Source organism: Indicator indicator, chromosome 6 (assembly GCF_027791375.1).
Source record: "Indicator indicator isolate 239-I01 chromosome 6, UM_Iind_1.1, whole genome shotgun sequence".
NCBI classification, from domain to species: Eukaryota; Metazoa; Chordata; class Aves; order Piciformes; family Indicatoridae; genus Indicator; species Indicator indicator.
In genome coordinates, this window is record NC_072015.1 from 38,297,164 (window position 1) to 38,323,718 (window position 26,555).

General features: G+C 43.5%; 1 protein-coding gene across 1 annotated transcript in view; it reads right to left on the minus strand.

Moving 5' to 3' along the window:
- Positions 1-1,403: 1,403 nt before the first annotated feature.
- Positions 1,404-26,555, minus strand: part of LOC128967477 (sodium-dependent neutral amino acid transporter B(0)AT3-like) — a 43,845-nt gene continuing 18,693 nt past the window's right edge. Inside the window, exons 3-12 of the mRNA XM_054381618.1 lie at positions 25,883-26,020; positions 22,332-22,513; positions 14,020-14,130; positions 9,678-9,790; positions 9,260-9,388; positions 8,398-8,554; positions 6,401-6,605; positions 4,699-4,858; positions 2,717-2,879; positions 1,404-1,616 (exon numbers count right to left, since the gene is read on the minus strand). Of these exons, the coding sequence (XP_054237593.1) occupies positions 1,404-1,616; positions 2,717-2,879; positions 4,699-4,858; positions 6,401-6,605; positions 8,398-8,554; positions 9,260-9,388; positions 9,678-9,790; positions 14,020-14,130; positions 22,332-22,513; positions 25,883-26,020 (1,571 nt within the window). The remainder of the gene's footprint in view (positions 1,617-2,716; positions 2,880-4,698; positions 4,859-6,400; positions 6,606-8,397; positions 8,555-9,259; positions 9,389-9,677; positions 9,791-14,019; positions 14,131-22,331; positions 22,514-25,882; positions 26,021-26,555) is intronic.

Consider the following 26,555-nt stretch of genomic DNA (forward strand, 5'->3'; position numbering starts at 1 on the left):
AGGCTTGCTGTTTTCCTTGCACTGGTTTCAAGGAGTCAAGTAGCTGCCTTTGCTCTGCAGAGTTGGAGTAAGCCTCATTCTGAGGAAGAAATTCTTTACCATGAGGATGTTGGTGGAACTGGGTGGAATTGGGTGCCCAGAGAGGTTGTAGATGTCCCCTCCCTGGAACTGTTCAGTACCAGTGTGGATGGGGCTTTGATCAACCTGGTCTAGTGGAAGGTGTCCCTGCCCATGGAAGGGTGGTATGGACTAGATGACCTCTGAAGTTCCTTCCAACCCAAACCTTTCTATGGTTCATCTTCACTGCATGGCCAAATCCCAGTTACCTTTTATGAAACCTTACTAGTGTGTAGCCACACAAGGCTCAGTACTGAACTTGCCTCCATTTTCCTTATCTTCATCTTGTTCTCTTGACTATAAATTACTTGGGCTAAAAGCTTTGCTGCACCTTATCCTCACATATTTCCCTATATTGTTGCAGAGACTGCTGGTTGCTAGAGTGCCTTGATGAAAAGAATCCTCATATCCCATGGCTGCAGAGTGGCCAGGTTCTGCAACCAAGTACAGGAAAACATGTTTTTAAGTAAAGATTAACTTCATTGCCATGTCATGTAAGGCTGCAGGCACTTAGAGGCTTCTGTACATCTGTGTTTTCATGACACTATTCAGTTATTGTGTTCAGTAATTACGGGGAATAAATTGGAGATTTTTTTTTCATAGTATTTTTATACCACAATAAATTCTGGAATCTGCTGAGGTAAGAGATTTGTACAATGTTAATTGCTCAGATTTACTTAATGTACTTTCTTTTAACTTCTGATGCTTTATTTTTGCTCTTCTCAATGCTTGAGATGTGAAATACTGACAAGATAACTGCTATTTAAAGGTGTATAGGGCTTTAAAAGAAGTAAAGTAATGGACAAGAGGAGTCCTTACTCTTTGAGAGCTTCCATTCTACACCTCTCAGAGAGGGGTTAGTGAACAAAACTGTAGGTGCTTCTGTTTCAGTTTTTTTATGTTGCTGATCCTTAGGACTTTTTTTTAAGGGTTTTTTTTAAGAGAAAGTGAAGGCAGACAGAGAGCACTTACAATAATTAGGAGGCTTTCCAAGTTTAGCCTGGCCTGGGAGAGACATAAAGTTGGTAACACAAGAAAGGGTTAAAGCAATGGGGCTGGTTTTCAGTCAGCGGGACAGGATGTAGGAGGGTCAAGGTTAATATAACTGTTGTGAAATTGGAAGGGGAAAAAAAAAAGGAAACAAACCAGCATTGCTTATAGAGTATTAATGAGTGACTGACTAAACATATGAACTGCATGAGCCAGGTTGGTTGGATGATACCAAACTACAGCTAACCATGTCTAACAAAGGCTCTCTTATTTTTACTTACAGTTACAATGAGTGTTTATTCTTTTGGATGAGAGAAGTTGCTATTAGCCCCCTGACATGAAAACACTTCTAGTGGTACTAAGTTTGGGTCCTTGCTGCTGCACATTCGTTTGATCAGGTGGAAGAGTGTTGTCAGAGGTACAAACACACAAGGAAGGACAGCTAACAGCACACAGATGGCCAGTACCCATGGTGGATAAACTTTCTCCTCTTTCATAGGGAAGCCTTCCTGTGGAGATAAAAAGGCAAGCAAAAGAAATAGTTGGTAGGTACACTTAAAGCTTGGTAGGATTTCCATTTCCATTTTCATAAGCTGTTATAATAAGAATAGAAAAGGGTTTACTCTTGCTCTACAATAGTTTTCAGTGGCTGTGACCTCTGTATACCCTTCTCCTGGGTCTGAAGATGGTTGTAAATGTTTGGCAGTTCCAAAGATTTATAGCTGGAATTGTGTCACATTCCTAGGAATGCAGGGGTTGCCCGAAGAGTTACCAAACTTTCATCCTCTCTTGGTTAAGCTCTGATTATTTTTCTTAGTACTAAAATCTTAACTGGTCTCAGCAATTACCAAGCCTGCTTTTTGCCAAATAGGGCAGATTCATATGGGAGATTTCAAGGGAGTGATGATAATGCAATTTCTGCAAGTCTATAGCTGAGCTTTATTTTGGGGTGATAGACGCTTAAAGGCTTTTGGAGGGTACACTGATACTGTATAATCCTCATGAAGTTTTAAGACCAGAATCTTCAGATCTCTGCAGGGTGTATTTGAGAGGGATCCAACACACTGCAACCAATGTGAGACAGCAGTGTCCAGATCCAGTGTTCTCAGCATTGGTGTTGTCTTTGGTGCCCAGTTAACCAATGCTATTACTGGACCACTGCCTCCCTCCCTCCCTACTTCTCAGAAGTACATGTTTATCAGGGCCCCAGAGATACTGGTAGTTCTCACAGAGAAATATTTTCATTCCTGGCATCTGTCATGCAGCTCTAAAGCTCTGCTCATGCATTTGTTCCACCTCTGAACACCCTGCAGGTATGGACTGTCTGTGAGACAATTCACTTCAGCAGTTCTCTGCATTACACACATCTGTAAGAAATATGAGTTCAGGCTATGCAGGACTCTTCAAGAAGAGGCTCTGTGAACAGAAACACATTTTGGTTATTTGTGATCTCTGTGCACACTGGAGCCTTCTCCTGCTGAGCAGTGCATCCCTTCAGGCTGCATTGGGCAGGTAAGCAGTAGATGGCAAGGATTATAAAGAACAGTAAGGCAGAAAAATACACAGCTCTTGCTTTTGTTAGAAGTTCTGAAAGTAGTGGAGAACATACATGTTTAGGGTTCCAGGCTGCATAGGTTGGTGACTTCTGTATCTGAAGTGTAACAAAGGCCATGAAGACAATTAGCAGGAGCAGAGGGCTAATAAACCTCCATGTGATCTGCCAGTAGAGATTGGGTTCTCGTCCAGTCATCCGTTTCAAATCTTTACTGAACCTTTTAAGAGGAGGCATATTTGTGATGGTGTCAGGTTTAAGTGGTAACAGTTTGACTTCTCAGATTTTTCCCTGAAGTTTTAAACACATGGTAGAACTCCATAAATCTCTCTGTTCCATACCCTCCCTTAATGACCTTAGGCTTAAGACAAGAGTAATATCAATAAAGTCTTTATCGATGCCTATCAGGGATCAATAATCACGTTACATTGTCAATTTGCATTACCTGAGCACCTAGTCTAAGCTTTCTGAAGCACAAATAAAGGATGAAAATATTACAGCAGTTTTGAAGAACTGTTCAAATTACTGTAAAAAAGACAATCACCAAGGGAACCAACACAGCTCGTTAGGAAGAAGCCTGAAGTAACCAGCACCAAATGAATCATAACAGGTCAGAGACAAAATTATTGCAACCTGAGCCAGCTTCCTCTGCAGTCAGTAGTGGCTGTTGTTTGGACATGGAGCTGATGAACCTCTTACAGTTTTATACATTGCATGGGGAGTGGATACATGGTTCTGGGTTTGGTAGTTACAGGAAAATTTATCTTTCAAGTTAGAAAAAATGTTGTCATCTGGAATACAGATACACATGGGGGGCATATGTGTGTGTGTGTGTGTGTGTGTGCAAACACCAGCTGTGTCTTCAGTTCTGTTAATCTAACTGAAAATATTAGAAGTTCTCTTGAAAACTAGGAAAACATTATTTGGCCATGCTTGTAGCCAATAAAGAGGGAAAAGTATATGTGTACTAGCACAACAGAGAAAATGCAAGTTCTGTGGATTCCAGAGTCTGCTGTGGCATTTGAAATAAGATTTTATTGCTGCTTCTACTTTTACTGCTAGCTGTAATGGGCAGCAAGAGGGATGTTTGAAATAATTTATGATAGTATAGCCCTGGAGTTACCACCATTTAACAAGGGAAGGGCTCCAAGGCCTGAACAGTGGATCTAAAGAGTTTAATGCTGGGACTTGAGGAAAATATTTTTCTTCAGTTTGTTAGTTTTACAGTTATAGGCTGTGATAGGATTTAAGCTTGGATGATACTGAAACAGATTGATATTGCAAACAGCAGTGGTCAAATGTGAGTTCATTACCTGTATAGTATACAAACTCATCCACAACAAAATTGGGACCTTCATGATTCCAGTGTCAGAGTAAGAATTGGAAAGGTGAAGTCCCAACATGTAATTGAGTAAATTATAGAGGTGGTGGTGGGGGGGAAATATTAATCTTTATTGAGAACTGGGGAGATTTCTGGACTGGAAAGGCCCTGACTAGAGAAGCCAGGTTATATTCTAAATCAAAATGAGCTCAAGTTTCTGGCATTTACAATTAACAGAGGATGTAGGAAATCTTTTAAACTGAAGAATGAATTTAATTAGTGTCTATGACTGTGAAGACTCTTAGTGTTGCAGACTTTTAATGTGGGGGACGTAAGCAACTGCATGCTGCTTACTATGAAGTTTGAGGGGAAAAATAATGATAAATGAAAAATATAAAAGTAAAGAAGACAACAGAAGGACATTGAAGTGTAACTCCCATTGTCCAGAGAACTACAATGGCTGTTGACTTTCTAGCTTTATGCTTAAAACAACCTCCCATCCCCCACTAACCCCTTCCATAAGTGCTCTGCAGAGATTATCCTTCCTATTTTACAAATACAGGAGACTTGATCCAAAGAGTTAACTACATTCACAGAACTGGTAAGTGCTACAGAAATCAGTTAGTATTGTATGCCTGTGTGTAACATACATGGATTAGAGAGGAAAATTAGTTCTTCTCCCATGTGAAAAAAAAAATTACACTGGTTTCTAACTTACCTTTGAATTTTATAGACGTACACAACCCCAACCACTTCAAAGAAAGCAATGACCAGAAGAGGCAAGGAACTTGCATAGCTGTCAAAAATGTCAATCCAGTAACTCCCTGAACCCAGTGTAAAACACAGAGCAATGAGGAAGCAAACTAGACATATTATACCTGAAGGGAAAAAAAAGAAAGTATTTTTATTACTGCAGTAGTGAACTGAATTTATGAAGTATATTTTTGTTCTAAATTGTTTTCACTCTTGTCCTAGAGACTTTTTATTCTCTCTCCCTCTATGGAACTACAACAAGCTGGTTTTGACTTAGTGGAGCTAATATCACTTCCTAAACTCAGTTTTCCCCTGTGTATTGGTCAAGAGGCAACACTCTGTTGCAGGAGGAATGCACTTGTGTGACTTGGAGCATCCTTTAGTGGTTAGTACTTTCAGCAGACAGCCTGGGCTGTTGCAAATAATTTGTTTCTGTGTAAGAAGTAGTAAAATGAAAAGGATATAATTTAAGCTGCTATAGGAAGATCCTAAAAAGGCATGACAGCAATAGTCCTTATAGGAATTTAAAAGGGCACACTGCAGAAGTGTTAATCCATTACTGGCAGAAAATTTTCTAGACCTGTTTCACAGTGGGATCTCACAGACTCAATCACAGATTCTGGTTCTTGAGAAGCAATAGTCCCCATAGGAATTTAAAAGGGCACACTGCAGAAGTGTTAATCCATTACTTCACACTGGCAGAAAATTTTCTAGACCTATTTCACAGTAGGATCTCTCAGACTCTCACTGAGCCTGGTTCTTGAGAAGCAGGTTGTATTCAGTAACTGTCCCTGGTTTTGGGTCAAGAACAGGACTGTGATCTCTTACTCCTTGCTTTCAAAGTGGTAATTTTCAACTCAGGTGTGTTCACAGTGAATGTGAAATACTCTGAAATACCTGAATGAAAGTGGGGTGAATGACCTGCCTTGCAGTTGTGACAGTGTGGTAAATTCACCTGCAGGTGGTTATGGCAGGCCAGCTGATGCCCCTGGTTGCCGTCAAGTGACTGTTCGGTGGTGAAGGCTTAAGTGCAGACAAGACTCTTCCCAATGTCTACAACAGCTCAGAGTGAACTCAACTCCAGGAATAGCAATTTAAGAGGCTTTCTCAAACAGCTCTTCCCAGCCAAGGACAAAACTGGCAAGGGCAATATCATGTTGTCATCTGACAGCTTCTGCCATAACTGCTACCTCATCTAGGTACTTATCTTCTGCAAACACAATCCACTGCCATTACTAATCCCATGAGATAACTAAATTAATATTACAAATTCTTAATCCTGCTGTGAGGGAGGGACTTTTTAGGCTATCAGGTAGTGATAGGACTAGGGGGAATGGAATAAAGCTGGAAGTGGGGAGATTCAGACAGGACGTGAGGAAGAAGTTCTTCACCATGAGAGTGGTGAGAGCCTGGAATGGGTTGTCCAGGGAGGTGGTTGAGGCCCCATCCCTGGAGGTGTTTAAGGCCAGGCTGGATGAGGCTCTGGCCAGCCTGATGTAGTGTGAGGTGTCCCTGGCCATGGCAGGGGGGGTTGGAACTAGATGATCCTTGTGGTCCCTTCCAACCCTGACTGATTCTATGATTCTGTGATACTTATTAAGCAGTTGGTAGTTTGCACTTCATTAAAGAAGCCACATACTTTAAACAAAGCAAAGCAAATACCTTACCAGATAATAGCTCTTTGGGTATTGATTGAGATATAATTTGAAGCTCTAGGAGAGGAGTGAAGACTCCCTCGATGTTCCCAAACATAGAGGAAAGGCCCAAGCTGAACAACATTATGAAAAACAGGATGGCCCAGGCTTGGGAGCCTGGCATGAGAATGATGGCTTGAGTGAAAACGATGAAAGCCAAGCCAGTTCCTGATACACTCTGCAGAATTCACAAACAGATAAAAATAAACATTATAATGGTGTCTTATTCACAGAGAATTACAACACACTTGTGTCCTTCCGTGGAGGCAAGAGTGCTGGTTGACCTGTGGCAGGTAGCAGTTTTAAAAAGGGGTAGTGAGTAGTGTTAGAGGGAATTTTAATTGTAAATGGTGCATCAAAGAGGTGTAGACAATTATAGAGCAGAATTTTAGTTTGCACAGAGAGCTGGGTTCAGAGTAAATCGGATCTGAGACTCGCAATTGAAATAGCAGTGGTTCTGCTAATACTGTCTTACATCTGTCATTAAAAAAAAATAATCTATGATATAATAACTGCTGGAAAGAAAGAGATGTGCATGAGAGATGTCTTACATCTGTCATGAAAAAAAATTTAAAATCTCTGATAAAATAACTGCTGGAAAGAAAGACATGTGCATAAGGACATCCTTGCCTCTCTAGCAGCAAGAGAATTGGTGAATTGTTGATCACAAAACACTCAGACATAAATAACCAGAACAGAAAAGGGTAGTAAGGGAGAAAAAAAAATTCAGGTAAATTTATTTGAATTCAGTTTCCCAAGGATATTTAAATCTAAGCATTGAAAAATGCTAATCTTGCTTTAATGTGGAATTAAAACGTGTCAGACCATAAACCAGCAATGGGTGCCATCAGAGAAGGCCAGACAAAACAGAATCTGCTCCATCACAAGTGAAGCAGCCAATTTCACCAGCATTGTGCATTATGGCTACTGTGCCTGAATTGGCTTTTCTGCACTGGGTAACATGCAGCAAGACAAACTTGGTCACAGCAGGCTGAATCTGCAAGACTTACATGATACCTTCACCAGAACATCACTAAGCATTTCTTCAGGTGACAGCTTTTGAAATAGTTGTCCTGCTCAGTGCAAGGTAAAATTTAAACTGCAGTTGAGATTGAAATTTTTCTAGCTGTATGTTTTCATGTTGGTGGAGCAATGCATTGTGCATTATGGCTACTGTGCCTCAGCACATTCTCTCTCTAGCAAATGTGTCCACTCTTTTGTCCTCAGAGTTGTGTGTTTATTTTTTCTCAAGCCCCTTTCCTTTTTTTTTTGTTCTCCTGCAACCATGGCCCCATTTTTTTTTTTTCTCATTAGGTGGTAAGGACTTGTAACAAGGAAGTACAAAATGGGTGAGTAGTGAATGAGTGTTACAGGACTGGGTGGGGTCACTGGAGCAAGTGGAAGGAAGTGGGAGAAGTAAATTTAGAAGAAAAATCTGTGCTTAATGATGGGGAAATGTTTTAAAAGGATTGGAAAAGAAGGGGGAAAAGGTGAGGATCATGATGTATTTTGGTGGGGGAGAGGGAGGTTGGAGGTAAAAAACACATTGGTGAGGTCCTGTGCAGAGAAGAGGAAAACCAGAAAGGACAAGAGGGAATAGAAAGATGGTGAAAGTGAATATTTTCACAGATGCTGTGCTATTTTCCTAAATATGGCCTTAGGAAACTCCCATTCAGCATTTTTTCTACAATCTTTCAGCTAGAAGTTTTGCTCTGTTGCACTTATTCCTGTGAACCAAAGCAGGAATCTGGTGTCCAGCTTTGTGATATGTAATTTTGTGTGCCCTTAACAGACAGCTTTGAGCTCAGGCTGCCATACAACAATGTTATTTCAGATTTTGAAAATTTGTGTTGTTTCATGATTATATGCAATACATTCATTACAGGTCAAGTGCCAGCACTTTAAAAGAAAAAGGAAGATATTAGCCTTTCTACAATATTTTGTTTTAAAGGTTACTTTGGTGGAAGTACCTGATGAAGAAATTCTTGAAGGTCACAGCTTTTCAGTTTGAGTCCAGCAATTTTTTCTGGATATGATGAATTTAGGAAACTAATCCAAGCTGTGTAGTTCTGTCTCATGATGCTTTCTTCTGGAAGATCAAACTCATTGATGATACTGTTAATGTTCCTGCCAGAGAAGCCAACTTCATTACTTTAAATGTTTGTAGATGATGTGGTTAGAAATGCTATGGCATATATTAAGATGTTAATAGCCAGTTGTGTTACCTTCTCTTATGGTATAAAGGAAAACATTAAATGAGGACTTACATGAGGAGAAGATATTCAGACTATCACAGAATTGTCAGGGTTGGAAGGGACCTCAAGGATCATCTAGTTCCAACCCCCCTGCCACCAGTTAATGTCTTCTCTTTCAGATACAAACTCTAAATACTTTATGCAGTTGCAGTCCCCAAAACATTTCCAATTTTTATTTGATTAGCTCTCTAGACTATTTCAACCACTTGTTTTTAATAACTTAGTTATTAAAATAACTTTTAATAACTTAGTTATTAAAAGCATATTTGGTAGAACAGGAAAAGGTGGTGTTTTTTTTAACTACTTCTGATGCTAGTCTGATATTGAGATGTGAGCTCTGATGCAGTACTTGCAATGGGTTTTGTTTGTAATTTGTCTTGCTCCTTACAAATGCTAACCCCCAATCATTCTTGCCTCAATGCCATAATGCTTCATATTTTTACACTAGACTTCTCCATAGAGATGATTTTCCTTTTTCACTGAAAATAAAGTCTCTAAATACATTTTTTTCAAGTAGCAAACTATCCCTTTCTCTGTTGAAACCACAGTATTAACACTGGAAACACAAGTTTCTCACCTGTCCAGGCAGTCCCAGTAGCCTGTGGTTGCTTTAAACCCCAAAACAGAAAAGACTGGGATGGAGGCATAGAGGGATGTCATGCTGTTCACAATTGCAACTGTCACAGCATCCTTTTCACAGTCATTTCTAGAAAAAGCATTCAAGCAAGTGAAGTGACCAAAAAAGGCAGTATTTAATCTGTGATACTCTTGGATATTTCCACAAATTTCAAAATTTTTTAGATTTTTTTTTCTCCCTCCCCTTTCTGTTACAAAATCAATTTGGCCTTTCAGAAAGGCATTAGCTGTTAAGATCCTTAAGAAAAAAAGTAAGGTCTTTTATAAATACCCTAAGGAAAGAGGTTTGAAAATATTAGCAAATTGCACAAAATGCAGCAAGAATGTAGCCAGTTTATAAAGGGTGTGATTCTACTTACTTTGGTGGATTGTAGCTTGAGAATGCAATCAGCCCTCCAAAACCCAAAGAGAGAGAGAAGAAGATCTGGGTAGCTGCATCAAGCCATACACGGGGATTTTTCAAAGTGTTCAGCTGGAATAGTTTGAATAAATGCATCTATTAGGCTTAAATTATTTTTCATTTTCCTCTCCCAGTTTTCATAGCCCATCTGTCTTATTTCACTTCTGCAATTGTTGCTGTGGTGCTATTTAAATATACTGACAGTGGGAACTGGAACAAAATGTGTCAGTAATAGCAGGTGTTTCTGAAGACATAATTTGGTAATTATAAAATCCCTTTCATTGCACACTTTCTTCTGTCTAAAATGTAATGTGCTGTCCTTATTGTGGTAGGCACATAACAAGGACAGCACATTACATTTTTCCTCACAGGATGCCAGGGGCTGGAAGGGACCCAAAGAGATCCTTGAGTCCAACCCTCCTGCCAGAGCAGGACCGTTCAATCTAGCTCAGGTTACACAGGAACACATCCAGATGGGCCTTGAAAGTCTCCAGAGAAGGAGACTCCACAACCTCTCTGGGCAGCCTGCTCCAGTGCTCTGTGACCCTCACAGTAAAGAAGTTTCCCCTTGTGTTGAGGTGGAACCTCCTGTGCTGCAGCTTACATCCATTGCTCCTTCTTGATTTCTTTCTTTCTTTCTTTTGGTTAAGCCACACACTAGGTAGGTAACTTAGAGTTTAAGTCTTCCTAATACTGGAGAAACAAGTACTGAACTTCCATTGTTTTAAGACACAAAGTGATTCCATGGTTTTCCAAATTAGCTTCAACAAACTGAAACACACCAAGAGCCCAAGCAGAGAAAAAACAGATATTTATTTTTAAGAAGCATCTTAGATTCTCAGAGCACTGTGCTAACAGCAGGGTGACATAGGGAAAATAAGAAAAAAGGAGAAGCTGACAGAGTGGAATTGGAATTTTGACATAAGGGTGATGTGATAGAGGAGGCTAAACTAACTCAATGATTATTGGATTACAGAGGTTAATATGCAGTTTCGAATAGCAGCACTGATAAGGAATCTTACCATTAAAATGGGTCACAGACTGTGTCAAATCTGGGAGTCCTGGTGGATAACAGCAATGTGCCAAGAAGGCCAATGGGATCCTGGGGTGTATTTAGAAGAGTGTGTCCAGCAGATCCAGGGAGGTTCTTCTTCCCCTCTACCCTGCCCTGGTGAGACCTCATCTTGAGTACTGTGTTCAGTTTTGGGCTCATCAGTTTAGGAGGGACAGGGACCTGCTGGAGGGGGTCCAGCAGAGGACTATGAGGATAATTAGGGGACTGGAGCACTGCCTGATGAGGAGAGGCTGAGGGACCTGGGGCTTTTAGTCTGGAAAAGAGAAGACTGAGAGGGGATTTAATAAATGTTTATAAATATCTGAGGGCTGGGTGTCAAGAGGAAGGGGACAGGCTTTGCTCACTTGCTCCCTCTGATAGGACAAGGAGCAATGGATGGAAGCTGCAGCACAGGAGGTTCCACCTCAACACAAGGTGGAACTTCTTTACTGTAAGGGTCACAGAGCACTGGAACAGGATGCCCAGAGAGGTTGTGGAGTCTCCTTTCTGGAGACTTTCAAGGCCTGTCTGGATGCATTTCTCTGTGACCTGAGCTAGATTGTATGGTCCTGCTCTGGCAGGGGGCTTGGACTCGATGATCTCTTAGGGTCCCTTCCAACCCTGACATCCTGTGATCCTGTGAAATCTGCATCCTAGTCATGCAGGGTGATTTGTGTGGTTTCTGTGTCACATCTCTCTGCTGGTGCCACTGATTCTAGTACTGGGAACGTTTTTGCAGGGATGATCCTGCTAGGAGCATTTGTAGGAGTGAGAGTTAAGTATGCCAAAAGACCCTTGATAGCATTTTGAGTTTCTTTGGCTTGAGCTTGAAGAGGGAGAGCAATGGATTCACCCATTCAGTGCAGGTGGATGCAGTGAATGCCATTGCTGTAGATGCTTTCTGCACAAGGGTGCCACTGCTTTGACTACAGCAAGACTGTTAGAATGCTTTGTGCAGTGTAGCATAAGGAGCTGATGAGTGTAACCAGTACTGCATGAAGTACTTCAGCTTAGGCAACCCTTTCTAAAGGTTTGCTTTGAAAGACCATGCAGATTGCTATATGGCAGTGCAGAAAGTGTTGCTACAATACCTTCATAGTTTGATGAAGTGCTGCCAAATCCATTGTCAGTGCTGACAGGTGTGACTTAAAAGCTGACCTTCTGACTGGGGCCTTTGGCAACTGTCTGGAGATGCTTTACTCTGATGCTAGGTGAAATGCTTTTATTGCCTCTAACAGATATTGGTAAGTGTTCAAATGAAGAAATAGTGGGCAGGCAAGTGTGCTGTGGGAATGTTGTTATCTGGTTGTAAGCAACTAATGATAAATCTAAATGTTATCTCTTATTTGCAGTGATATGGCATTCAGATTTCATAAGCGTGTCTTCAGAAGAAGAAATGTGCTGAAGCTGGGAACATGCAGATGAAGATGGACAACTGTCATCAGTGGCAGAGTCACCTTGGGGACCTGTGGTCAATGGTGTTCCCCAGGGGTCGGTATTGGGTCCAGTTTTGTTCAATGTCTTTATTGACGTCCTGGATGAAGGGACTGAGAGTGCCCTCAGCAAGTTCCCTGAGGATACAAAACCGGGGGGGTGGCTGACACCTGTCAGGCTGTGCAGCATCCAATGTGACCTGGACAGGCTGGGAGCTGGGTGCAGGCAAACCTCAGGAAGTCCAATGAGGACAAGTGCAGGGTCCTGCATCTGAGGAGGAATAACAGCAGGCACCAGGACAGGTTAGAGGCTGCCCTGCTGGAAAGCAGCTCCTCAGAGAAAGACCTTGGAGTCCTTAGTACAAATTCTGCATGGGACAACAATGTGCCCTTATGGCCAAGAGAGCCAATGGGATCCTGGGGTGCATCAAGAAGGTGTGTCCAGCAGGGCTAGGGAAGTTCTTCTACCTCTCTACTCTGTCCTGCTGAGACCACACCTGCAATCCTGTGTCCAGTTTTGGGCTTCCCAGTTCAAGAAAGAGAACTGCTGGAGAGAATCCAATAGAGAGACATGAGGATGATTAGGGGACTTGAACATCTCCCCTATGAAGAGAGGCTGAGAGCCCTGGGGCTTTTTAGTCCAGAGGAGAGAAGACTGAGAGGGATCTGATCAATGTCTATAAACGTCTGAGGGGTGGGTGTCGAGTCAATGGGGCCAGTGGTTCACAGTGATAAGCCAAGGAACAATGGGATCAAACTAGAACATAGAAGATTTCAGCTCAACAGGAGGAGAAACTTCTTTACAGGGAGAGTGACAGAGCACTGGAACAGGCTGCCCAGGGGGGTTGTGGAGTCTCCTTCTCTGGAGAGTTTCCAAACCCACCTGGATGCATTCCTGTGCCAACTACCCTAAGTGATCCTGCTCTGGCAGGGGTTTGGACCTGATGATCTCTGGAAGTCCTTTCCAACCTCTAATGTACTGTGACACTGTGATACAGAAATCCAAATGCATATTCTGTAAAGACCAAGGTTGTTCTTGAGCTCTGACAGCATTCAGATGAAAAGCAGGCAGTGCTGCTGTGCTGAGAAGCACCACAGTGGCTGCAGAGGCAGAGGATGATGTGAGGCTCTCTGTTAGTGGGGGCTGCATTTTATCCTCAACACTGACTGCTTTTTGGAGCTTTAGAGCATAAAGGCAGAACTGTGAGGAGCCTGAGGCTGATGGGTGGAAAAATTTGCCTTTTGGAAGGCATAAAGAGGCCCTTCTGAAATAGACAGCAGGTGGAGGGATCTGGGACTCCTGCCCCTTTGAGAAGACAAGAAAAAATGGGAGAGGGGTATTGCTCAGCAGTTCTCTCTTTTAGGGATAACTACAGGAGTGGGGAGAACTGCAGTTATGGATAGAAACAGGAGTAGGAGAAAATTACTTTCAACTGTAGAAGAAACCCCAAACCAATCACTTGGCAGAGTAATTCCTCAGTTGTTTTCCTTGTGAATTCTTAAAGTTGTGTAATTTCAGTGGCATTGGCAGTGAAATTCTGTTTTTATCATGCATAAAAGAGAGAGGATTCTGTTTGTGAGGTGCATCAAATTCACTTACACATTGAAGCCTGAGGAACCCATATCAAACTTATACTCAGTTTTCCAGTGTTTTCTGATGTGCTTAGTACTGAACTGTTAACTGAGTCTCTTAATATCAGACAGCTTGGCTGAGCTCTTGGGTTGGGAGCTAGATTAGAGCAGCTGGGAAAAGAAAATGCAGTATGAGAGCAGAGGGGGAAATATATATATATGACTATAGCAGGAATACTTACATTAGGGGTGAAGAGGTAAGCCAGACCCTCAGTGGCTCCTGGTAGAGTGAGTCCTTGAATAAGGAATATACTTAGGACCAGGTAAGGAAATATTGCTGTTACATAAATTGCCTGAAGTAAGAGGAGAGACAGACAGTTACTGACAGTACCATTGACAAAGCCTGTTTAGTTCAACACACAATCCTAATGATATTAGGTAAGACAGATAGAGAAGAATGTTGCCTTCTTTAAAATAAAGCAAAATGTGCTTTTGCAGAACACATTTGTAGCAATGAGCCCCTCAGTTCAGGAAGGACCTCAGGGAACTGCTTGGAAGAGTCCAGCACAGAGCCACACAAATGATGAAGGAAGTGGAACATCTTCCTGACAAGGAGAGGCTGAGGGAGGTGGGGCTCTGGAGAAGAGGAGACTAAGAGGTGACCTCATTCATGTTTATAAATATGTGAAGGGTGAGTGCCAAGAGGCTGGAGCCAGGCTCTGATGGGTGATGCCCAATGACAGGAAAAGGGGCAGTGGGTGGAAGTTGAAGCATAGGAAGTTCCATGGAAACAGGAGGAAGAATTATTTCCCTGTGAGGGTGACAGAACACTGGAACAGGCTGCCCAGGGCGGTTGTGGAGTCTCCCTCTCTGGAGATATTCAAAACATGCCTGGATGCATTCCTGTGTGATCTGGTATAGGTGATCCTGCTCTGGCAGGGGGGTTGGATCTGGTGATCTTTTGAGGTCCCTTCCAGCCCCTAACATTCTGTGATTCTGTGCAAATTGCTTTTAAAAACTGAGTGAGGGCAGACCAGCAGTGCTGAAGCTTTTGCAATGGAGAAGGTGAGAAGTGTCATTGTGAGCCACCTGTACCCCTCTTACCGCTTCGCTCGACAAGGAGCACACAGGAATGCTGTCAGTGGGATAAATGGGGAAGGAATTCCTTAGTGGTGAAACTCAGTATCTGGCAAGCAGGAATCAAACTGTGGGTGTCCTGAAGGGTGAACCCCCAAACATGCCCTAGCCCAGACAGTGGCTAAGCACCCCAGAATGTGCAAACCTGGACACTTCCTGGGGTCCAGCACGTGTGATTAACTTTGTAACACAGCTGAGAACTGTCTGTGCCCCTGGCCATGTTTAGTTATGCCCCATCCTATGGGTGCAGTGATCAGGGTTCAGTGTTACCAAAGGGCATTAATTGTCTTGGGACAGTATTTAAACCAGCCAAGAAGTCAAGGAACTTGCCTTGTGCTCACCCAGCAAGCAATTAGAGCCAAATGCTGCTGGAGTAGCAGCTGAGGAATCTGCTCTAGCAGACCAACAACTTCACCCAGGCCTTGCACATGGACCAAGGCAGAAAGGGGAAAAGCTCCAAGGGAATTGAAAGCCAGAAGAGGCTACAGCCCAGCAAGGGAGCACACAAGAGAGAGAGAGAGACCCCCCTAGCCCTCTCTGAGACAAGGACTGCTCAAATTATAGCCACAGCATCTGGGAAGATACCAGACAGAGGAGCAAGTGGTGAGTCCCAGGCTGATCTGCTATGGAATCCCATTGGTGGGAAACCCACAGCTCACAGCACCTGTATGCCCAATGGGAATTGCTGTATTGGAAAGGTTAGATCTGTACTTAAATCATTTAACTCTCTGTGTTGGTGTGAGCTGAAATTCCACCCCCACCGACAATAACCAGGCTAGCTCAGTCTGGAAGCAAATGAAAAGCTGTATTTACAAGCAGAGTCTAAAATCTACAATGAAATGCAATGAATATGTACAAATATACAAAATTCACAACATTTACAAATATATACAATCAACAGAAAAAGCACAACCGATCTCCCTTTGCTTCCCCCCAAGGGGACCCTCCCAAAGGGGCCTCCCTCTCCCAGGAGCTTCCCCCCAGACCCCCCTGGACAGAGAAGCAGAGTTAGTTAAGCAGAAAGTTGTTAACTTAGCTGCCAAGGTCAGTGTGTTATCTTCAGCCAGAAGAGAAGAAGAAACAGCAGCCAGACAGCCCAGCAACTGCCCCCACTGCAGAACGCAGAATGTGCAGAATGCCTACTTTGTTTTGGGTAATAGTTCTTAAACATTTCTCTCTATCCAATGGAAGTGTTTAGAACAATTGTTATTTTGCTTTCTTACACCCAATAGTGACTTATTTACATTCTTTCACTTTCTCTGTTCTGAACTTTGCAAGGAAAAATTAAAAAGACAGTTTCAAACCATCACAGTCCACCCCTTCTAAACAATTCCATTGGCTGCTACTATCATTTATCTAATCTAAAATAATATCTACAACAATAGGTGAATAAAGACCATAGTCCATTCCGGCTATTTCAGATGTAGATGATTCAAAAGAGTCAAATCACAGGAAAAACAGCAAACAGCTTGTTTCCTCGCAGATGGAGTGAAGAAAGGAACAGGGACTCTCAGGTGACTCAGGGCTCTCAGGGTTCGTGCACCGTAGATCTCATGGACTCTCCTCTTGGGCGTGATGCTGTATCTGTGCAACACTCTGAATTTAACCTCTCTCAGCCAAAGTTAGATTTCTTTGTGGAATACACTGAATTTCACCATTTTCTTGCATCACCCAATAGGTGTGACCAGGACCTTCAGCAGAAACCACCCCTCGGACAGGTTTGGCCTCTCCTGAAGGAGAAAATACCCAAACAGTTTTGCCTAACAGATTCTTTTCTCTGATAACAGGAACTCTATCACCTTCCTCCTTTCGCAACAAATCTGATTGGGCAGGTCCAGCTCGATTCACTGAACCTCTACTATTCACCAACCAGGTTGCTTGTGCTAAATGTTTCTCCCAGTTTTTCAAAGATCCACCCCCCATGGCTTTGAGAGTGGTTTTCAGCAAACCGTTGTAGCGTTCGATCTTCCCTGCAGCTGGTGCATAGTAGGGAATGTGGAATATCCACTCGATGCCGTGCTCTTTGGCCCAGTTTTTTACAAGATTGTTCTTGAAATGAGTTCCATTGTCTGACTCAATCCTCTCTGGAGTTCCGTGTCTCCACAGGATTTGTCTTTCCAGACCAAGAATGGTGTTACGTGCAGTTGCATGAGGAACTGGATAAGTTTCCAGCCATCCAGTGCTTGCCTCTACCATAGTCAGCACATACTGCTTACCAGATGGAGAACGAGGTAGAGTGATGTAGTCAATCTGCCAGGCTTCACCATACTTGTACTTGGACCATCGGTCACCGTACCACAAGGGCTTGATCCGCTTTGCCTGCTTAATAGCAGCACAAATGTCACAGTCATGGATGACTTGTGTGATAGCATCCATGGAAATGTCAATGGATCTGTCACGAGCCCATCGGTAGGTTGCATCTCTGCCTTGATGTCCTGACGAGTCATGGGCCCACCGAGCTAAGAACAGCTCACCTCGGTGTTTCCAGTCAAGATCAGGATCAGGATCAGAGTTTGTGTCCACCTGGGAAACTCTTGCAGCTAGATCTGCCTGATGGTTGTGTTGTTGTTCCTCTGTAGCTTTGCTCTTAGGAATGTGAGCATCGATGTGTCTCACTTTCACTGGGATTCTCTCAATGCGAGCAGCAATGTCTTGCCACAGATCTGCAGCCCAGATTGGCTTTCCTTTCCTCTGCCAGCCATTCTTCTTCCAGTCTTTCAGCCAACCCCACAAGGCATTGGCTACCATCCACGAGTCGGTGTAGAGATAAAGCTTTGGCCATCTCTCACGTTCAGCTATGTTAAGAGCTAGCTGGACAGCTTTTACCTCTGCGAATTGACTGGATTCTCCTTCTCCATCTCTCGCTTCTGCAACTCTGCGCGTTGGGCTCCACACTGCAGATTTCCATCTCCGCTTGTTCCCAACAAGACGACAGGAACCGTCTGTGAACAAAGCATATCTCTTTTCATCATCAGACAGATCACTGTAAGGAGGAGCTTCCTCTGCACGAGTTACTCTCTCCTCTGGAGGTTTTGCACAGCTTGTGCCTTCTGGCCAGTTTGTGATCACCTCCACCAAACCAGGCCTTTCGAGATTTCCCATTCGAGCTCGCTGTGTTATCAGAGCCATCCACTTAGACCAGGTAGCATCTGTTGCATGATGTGGTGAAGAACCTTTGCCTTTGAACATCCAATTCAGAACTGGCAATCTAGGAGCTAGAAGAAGTTGTGACTCAGTTCCAATCACTTCAGAAGCAGCTTTCACTCCTTCATAAGCAGCTAAAATCTCTTTCTCTGTTGGAGTGTAGTTTGCCTCTGAGCCTCTGTAGCCACGACCCCAGAAACCAAGAGGACGTCCTCGTGTCTCCCCTGGAGCTCTTTGCCATAAGCACCAGGTTGGACCATTGTCACTCGCGGCCGTGTACAGAATGTTCTTAATGTCTGGACCAGTTCGGACAGGTCCCAGACCCATCGCTTGGACTACCTCTCGCTTGATCTGGTCAAAGGCTGCTTGTTGCTCAGGACCCCATTGGAAACTGTTTCTCTTTCGAGTCACATCATAGAGAGGTTTCACAATCTGACTGTATCCAGGAATGTGCAGTCTCCAAAATCCCACTATGCCTAAGAAACGCAGAGTTTCTTTCTTGTTGATGGGATTTGCCATGGTGGAGACTCTGTTTATCACATCCATTGGGATGTGACGGCGACCATCTTGCCACCGCACTCCCAGAAACTGGATTTCTCTGGCAGGTCCTTTCACCTTGTCTCGCTTGATAGCGAAACCAGCTTGCAAGAGAATGTCAAGGATTTTATTACCTTTCTCGAAGACTTCTTCAGCAGTCTCACCCCAGACGATGATGTCATCGATGAACTGAATGTGTTCTGGAGCTCCACCTTTCTCCAAAGCATCATGGATCACTGCATGGCAGATGGTTGAACTGTGAATCCACCCCTGGGGCAAACGATTGAATGTGTACTGAATGCCTCTCCAGGTGAAAGCAAACTGAGGCCTGCATTCCTCTGCTATGGGAATAGAGAAGAAAGCATTAGCAATGTCTATGGTAGCATACCATTTGGCCTGCTTGGATTCCAGCTCATATTGGAGTTCCATCATGTCTGGTACAGCTGCACTCATGGGTGGAGTTACTTCATTCAAGGCACGGAAATCAACTGTCAGACGCCACTCTCCATTCTGCTTTCTCACAGGCCAGATTGGACTGTTGAAAGGTGAATGAGTTTTGCTGATGACCTTCTGACTCTCCAACTGACGAATCAAGTTTTGAATGGGCACCAAAGAGTCACGGTTGGTTCTGTATTGTCTGTGATGCACAGTTTGAGAAGCAACCGGCAGCTTTACATCCTCTATCTCATGTTGTCCCACAACTGCAGATTCATCTGAAAGCTCAGGTCTAATGGACAACTTCAATTTTCCTCCATCAATTTCTACAGTTGCTATTCCAAAAGCCCATTTGTAACCCTTAGGGTCTTTAAAACGCCCTTCTCTCAGAAAGTCAATTCCCAAAATACAAGGTGCATTAGGTCCTGTTACAATAGTATGTTTCTTCCACTGCTTCCCAGTTAAACTTATATCAACCTCTATCTTAAACAACTCTTGAGATCCACCAGTGACTCCCTGAATGGTTATAGATTCTCCCCCTTGATAATTTGATGGTATTATGGTGCACTGAGCTCCTGTGTCAACCGAGGCCCTGTACTTCTGAAATTTTGAAGTGCCAGGCCACTGGATGTACACATCCCAATAGATTCTGTTATCTCCATTATCCCTTACCTCCCCCTGGCGGAAGGCAGGGCACCCCTAATGGTTGGGATTACCTCCACATGTACAGCTGGCACAACGTCCAGCACCAGAATTAGGATCACTGTTGGAGCTATCAGAGTTGTTCTGGGAAACTGAGGAAGCGACAGCTACCCTCCTGGTATTGCTACCTCGGGATCTGCCCCTCTGCAGCTCCCGTAACCTCTTGAAAAGATCAGAAGTTGGTTGACCATCCCATCTGTTCATGTTCTCACCAAACTGATCACGCAGAGTTATCCAGATACTGCCACGTGATTGCCTCTGCTGTCTGTTTTGGTTTGACCTATTCTGGAATGGCCTTCTTGGAGCACGTCTGTTCCTAACAGCTGAAACTTGTATCCATCTGGAGGAAGAGGAATCAGAATCATCCCCCTTCATCAAGTTGGATATGGAGGTTTTAAGTTCCTCCTTCAGCTCTTTCATGCAATTCTTCATTTCTCCAGACAAGAGTTTCAATGGCTGAAACCAAAGAAGTACGTGCAAGACTATCCTCCAACTGCCTCATTTGGTCAGTGAAATGGCCAACAGTAGGAGGTGCTCCACCATAATTTCTTGCCACAATCCTGCTTGCCAGAATAGTAGCATAATTAGGAGGAGCAAGCTTAATGAGCTTTTTGGCAAGGCCTGTTCCAACAGGAATTTCATCAGGATTCAGAGTCTTATGATCTCCATACATTACTTCTCTCACAGCAAACTCTCTCAGACGCTTGATTCCCTCAGCTATTGTGGTCCAAGGCTTAGGGTTCCATGGTAAATCATCTCTGCTGGGGTACCTCAGCGAGACTGCCAGTAGGAGGCGTGCCCACAGAGAAACTTTACCAATGCACTTGCCTAGGTGCCTGTCTATGCCTGTATCCTTTGAGAGCATCCCCAACTGAGAGGCCGACTTGTCACCTACCACCAATGCTGGGGCTCCCATATCAAAACACCTGGCTAGCCAAGACAGGACTGGCTCATTATCTCCTCTGATGTAATCCTTCCTCACATGTCTAATTTCCTGTCTGGGTGCATTAGCTGACTGTATGTCATCCTCATCATCATCATCATCATCCTGAGGTTGCTGTCCCCATAATCCTGTTGTAATCCTCCGTTGAATTTCCTTGAGTTCAGAGGCTCTGCCAGCAGTTGCTAATCTACCAGGGTCTACATCCTGACCTACATCTCCATCATCCATGTGGGGTCTCAAGAGGTCTACCAGAGTTTTAAGGCTAAACCTCTCTTCCTCATCAGAAGGATCTTTCTTAACAGAGGGACCCTGAGTAGAAGGACCCTCATCTCCATCTGCACCATCTCCTGCAGCATCTGCATCTCCTTTACGCTTTCTGGTTACAGTGGCCACCAAATTTACTGGCTTGGTTTTCACATTCACAGCAGAGTTGGAAGAGCAAGTAGCCTTATGTCTTTCTTGACACAGTGCTATCAGTAGCCATATGATTATTCCAAGAAGCAACAAAATTAAGATTAAGGCTAGCACAAGATATCTAGGGTACCACTGGTTCCAAAGACCCTCTGTAGTTGTAAGAGGAGTAACAAACTCAAATGTGTCTACTAGCACATCCATAGTTGAGTTACCATAGCTTCTTAGCCCAATAAGACCACAACAGAATTCACCAACATTCAGTAACTTGTTCTTAACCCAAAGAAATGACTTATATGCCACATATCTCACAATCTTGTCTATCATGCAAGAAATGGCCTATCTGTAAACAATCACACTGATAATAGACGAAATAGAATGACTCAGAATCCAAAACAGCTTCATTTTGCTTCCTAATCTGAGCAGAAATAAATCACAAGCAATCGAGCCCCACGTTGGGCGCCAAAAATAAAAAGTGTGTCGGTGTGAGCTGAAATTCCCCCCCCACGACAATAACCAGGCTAGCCCAGTCTGGAAGCAAATGAAAAGCTGTATTTACAAGCAGAGTCTAAAATCTACAATGAAATGCAATGAATATGTACAAATATACAAAATTCACAACATTTACAAATATATACAATCAACAGAAAAGCACAACCGATCTCCGTTTGCTTCTCCCCAAGGGGACCCTCCCAAAGGGGCCTCTCTCTCTCCCAGAAGCTTCCCCCCAGACCCCCCTGGACAGAGAAGCAGAGTTAGTTAAGCAGAAAGTTGTTAACTTAGCTGCCAAGGTCAGTGTGTTATCTTCAGCCAGAAGAGAAGAAGAAACAGCAGCCAGACAGCCCAGCAACTGCCCCCACTGCCGAACGCAGAATGTGCAGAGTGCCTACTTTGTTTTGGGTAATAGTTCTTAAACATTTCTATCTATCCAATGGAAGTGTTTAGAACAATCGTTATTTTGCTTTCTTCCACCCAATAGTGACTTATTTACATTCTTTCACTTTCTCTGTTTTGAACTTTGCAAGGAAAAATTAAAAAGACAGTTTCAAACCATCACACTCTCTTTATATGTGGAGTGTAAACCCCACAACCAAATAACTGAACCTGTGAATGCTTCTTTTGTAAATAAGCGACGGCAGTGTTGGAAGATACCACCCCCAGGAAATGTTCTTTATAAAATATACAAAAATACTCCATTTTATTACAGTGGGACAATGCACTTCTCTCTCCCTCTCCTTTCCATACCTTTCCTGTGGTTTCAATTCCTCGGATGGTGCAGAGATAAACGACTGCCCAGCAAGCTGCTAAGCACACAATGAGCCACCACTGTAAGGTGCCGCTTTCGGTGACGTCAGGTGTTATGTTCAGAGTTTTCCTGTACCAAAAATAATTGACTGCAGTGCTTTCATAACATTCTTCATTGAGCTCTGGGAAAAAAAAGAAATAAAATGTGGCAGGCATGAGAGGGGATCTGATCAATGTCTATCAATATCTGAGGGGTGGGTGTCAAGTGGAGGGGGCCAGGCTCTTTTGGGTGGTTCACAGTGATAAGGAACAATGGGTCCAAACTTGAACACAGAAGATTTCAGCTCAACCTGAGGAGAAACTTCTTTCCAGTGAGGGTGACAGAGCCCTGGAACAGGCTGCTCAGAGAGGTTGTGGAGTCTCCTTCTCTGGAGGCTTTCCAAACCCACCTGGATGCCTTCCTGTGCAGACTACCCTAAGTGATCCTGCTCTGGCAGGGGGTTGGACCTGATGATCTCTTGAGGTCCCTTCCAACCTCTGATATACTGTGATGCTGTGTAAGTATAAGATAACACTGATGATCTCTTGAGGTCTCTTCCAACCTCTGATATACTGTGAGACTGTGATACAGAAATCCAAATGCATATTCTGTAAAGACCAAGGTTGTTCTTGAGCTCTGACAGCATTCAGATGAAAAGCAGGCAGTGCTGCTGTGCTGAGAAGCACCACAGTGGCTGCAGAGGCAGAGGATGATGTGAGGCTCTCTGTTAGTGGGGGCTGCATTTTATCCTCAACACTGACTGCTTTTTGGAGCTTTAGAGCATAAAGGCAGAACTGTGAGGAGCCTGTGGCTGATGGCAGCCATGTGGTGGGACAATTTGCCTTTGGGAAGGCATGAAGAGGACCTTCTGAAATAGATTGGACCCGATGATCTCTTGAGGTCCCTTTTAACCTTTAATGTACTGTGGTAGTGTGGTGCTGTGGCAAGATTAAAGAGAACAGGAAGATCTGTAAACAGAGCAAAAGAAACCCTGACAAAGAACATAATAAAACTGTATTTCCACTGTGAAAAAGGTGATATTAGTCTTGTTTTGCTCTTGTTCTTCTGTAAAAAGAAGCCATACCTGGACTACCAAGTAGTAAAAATGGGCTAGAAAATGCAGATAACATTGGAAATAATCTGCAAATTATAATGTATCCACTGAACAGTTGCAGGAAATCCCAGCCAGGACAGTGGAAGAGATGCCTTGGTTTAAAGTTTTGAACTACAGTAGAAATTCTGGCATGGTTAGAGCACCTACCTTTGAAAAGCAGGAGAAGTGACCTCCAGGTGTGTGGGGTACTGATTTAGCCAAGTGGTTGTCCAGTTAAAAATTTACACTTGAAATCATAGAATCGTAGAATTGTTAGGGTTGGAAGGGACCTCAAGGATCATCTAGTTCCAACCCCTCTACCATGGGCACGGAAACCTCACAGTACATCAGGTTGCTCAGAGCCACATCCAGCCTGGCCTTAAAAACCTCCAGGGATGAGGCTTCCACCACCTCCTTGGGCAACCTCACCACACTCCTGGGGAAGAATTTCTTCTTAACATCCAATCTGAATCTACCCATTTCTAGTTTTGTTCCATCCCCTCCTAGTCCTATCACTCTCTGACACCCTAAAAAGTCCCTCCCCAGCTTTCTTGTAGCCTCCTTCAGATACTGGAAGGCCACAATAAGGTCTCTTTGGAGCCTTCTCTTCTCCAGACTCTCTCAGCCTGTCCTCATAGGAGAGGAGCTCCAGCCCTCTGATCATCCTCATGGCCCTTCTCTGGACACCTTCCAGCACCTCCAGATCTTTCTTGTAACAGGGGCTCCAGAACTGGATGCAGTACTCCAGGTGGAGTCTCACCAGAGCGGAGCAGAGGGGGAGAATCACCTCCCTCGACCTGCTGGCCACACTCTCTTGATGCAGCCCAGGATGTGACTGTGCTCCACACCTGAAGCTGGCGATCCTCTTTCAGTGTATGAGGACACTCATGTACTGACTCTTGCTGTTGTCCTCTCCTGAGCTCTGAATGAAAAGAATCAGTTGTGCACCTGGACATACAGTGACCAGTGCAATCCCAGTTCCCTCTCAATACACAGTCTCTGGCTATTGAATGCTGCAGTCTAAGAGTTACAGCAGGGTATTGGAGTAAAGAACTATGCAGTGGAAAGCTTTGCTGCTCTTCTCTGTTTAGTCACAGCTGAAGCACATGAGACTGAAATGAAGCTATGATAGTCTGCACTCCACTAAGCCTGGTGGATGGGAAAGTTGCTGCTTTGCTCAGTTTGGAACCAGGTCCCTGGAGTGAGAATTGCAATCGTGGTAGAGAAGCATGGGTTCTTGGCACCAGTATTTAAAAATTTGCCCTTAACTCAATATTATTTTCTAATAGATTGACTAAAAACACAGTTTTCTATATACCAAACCAGCTGATTGAAAAGTTGATCTCCAAAAGCAGGTTTGGAAAACGTTTCTTCAGGCCCAAATAATTTTCTTTGCTTCTGTCAGAAAGATGAGGAATGCCTGTCTTATTGTCTTCCTATTCTACAATAGTTCTAAAGTCTCCAAATGTAAGTTAACTTCTGCTATTTTTTTTTTGGTCTTTTTTCTTAGCTTCTTATTCACATTATGTTTCTTGCTCTGCCCTGAAATTTGTTGTCACTCATGCTCTCAACAAGAGAGAAAGCTGAAAAATAATTTTCAAGATCTGTCTTAGATCTTCCTTATCCTGCTCAATCTGTCTTTGGTCTTACTAAGGGTTTTGTAATGGATAGTGTGAATTTGGGCTGAAGCTGTAAGATTCCCTCTTGAAGTATTTTCTCTGCTACTTCAGAAGTGTTCTGCTTTAGTTACTCCTTTAGTTGTTCCTGTGAGGAGGATGAGTTTGAGCAGGATGTTGTCACTCTCACAGCTTTTTTTTGACACAAACCCAAATGAGTTCTTGTGCACAATTCAGGGCCACATCAAATGCAGCTTCTCTTCTCAGGGCTTTCTTGGTTAGCTACTCTAGGAAGCTATCTGGTCAGATGTGTAAAAGTAGTTTCAGCAATCCACAGGCAGAAATTAAATTCTCTAGTGGGGTCGTGTTTCCTGCTCTGACAACTCAGCTGATCTGTCTCAGCACATCCTGGCAAATGCACTTAAGGATTTCTGTAAGAGCTTGTTATGAGTCATAGCCAATGCATCACCACCTCATGGAATCTCAAAAGTCTCCTTTAAAGCAGTGACTGAAAAATGTAGTTGTAAATTTGCTTCTTAATTATGCTGACAATATCAAGTGTCTTATTATGCGGTTTATTATAACACATGTGTCTTGATAAAGGATTATTTCTCCAGTGTCAGAAAGCTCAGGATGCTCTGTCAGACTGGTATTTATATCACATCACAAGCCAAATAAAACTAAAACCAACCAAAAAGGCCCCAAAGCAAAAAAAAGCTTTCTTTTTCCTCATTGCTGTCCCTTGGACTCTGATGTTTGTGATCCTCCTCTTGCTAGCAGTGATGCTCTAAGTGGTAGTTACCTGTTCTGTTTTCATTGAGAGGACAAACACTCCAAGGAAGAGGTTCTTGAAAGGAGTTTATGAAATACCACATCACCCAGGTTAAAACAGTGTTGTAGTATAAGCTCACAAGAAGTGACACCATCCACGAACCAACCCCTGCAGAAAGCACAAGAGCTCAGCTTAGAATAGCTTTGGGGAGAATTAGCAGTTCACAGCACTTGCTCTTAGAAGCTCCTGTTTCCTAATTTTCCAATTTTTTTCCTGTTTACCACCCCCACCAAGATTTTTGCATGGAAGTTGGGCATCTGTGTCTTCAGTAACCAAAAGGTATTACACAGTCCCCCAGCGCATCAGCCCTGCTCCAAGAAGGCTGACACTCCCGACTTCCATAGAAGATTAGGGTTGAAATAGTTGTTCTAGTATATAATGCAATGTTTTCTACAACAAAAGGCAACTTTAATAGCAGAGACCAAAGGAGACTGGAGTTTCACAGCTGCTACAGCTGCATGATGGCACCCTTTTGTTCCAGATCATAGCATCATAGAACTGTTAGGGTTGGAAGCGACCTCAAGGATCATCGAGTTCCAACTCCCCTGCCATGGCCATGGCCATGGCCACCTCATACTAGATCAGGTTGCCCAGAGCCTGATCCAGCCTGGCCTTAAAAAGCTCCAGGGATCCCTGAAGCTGA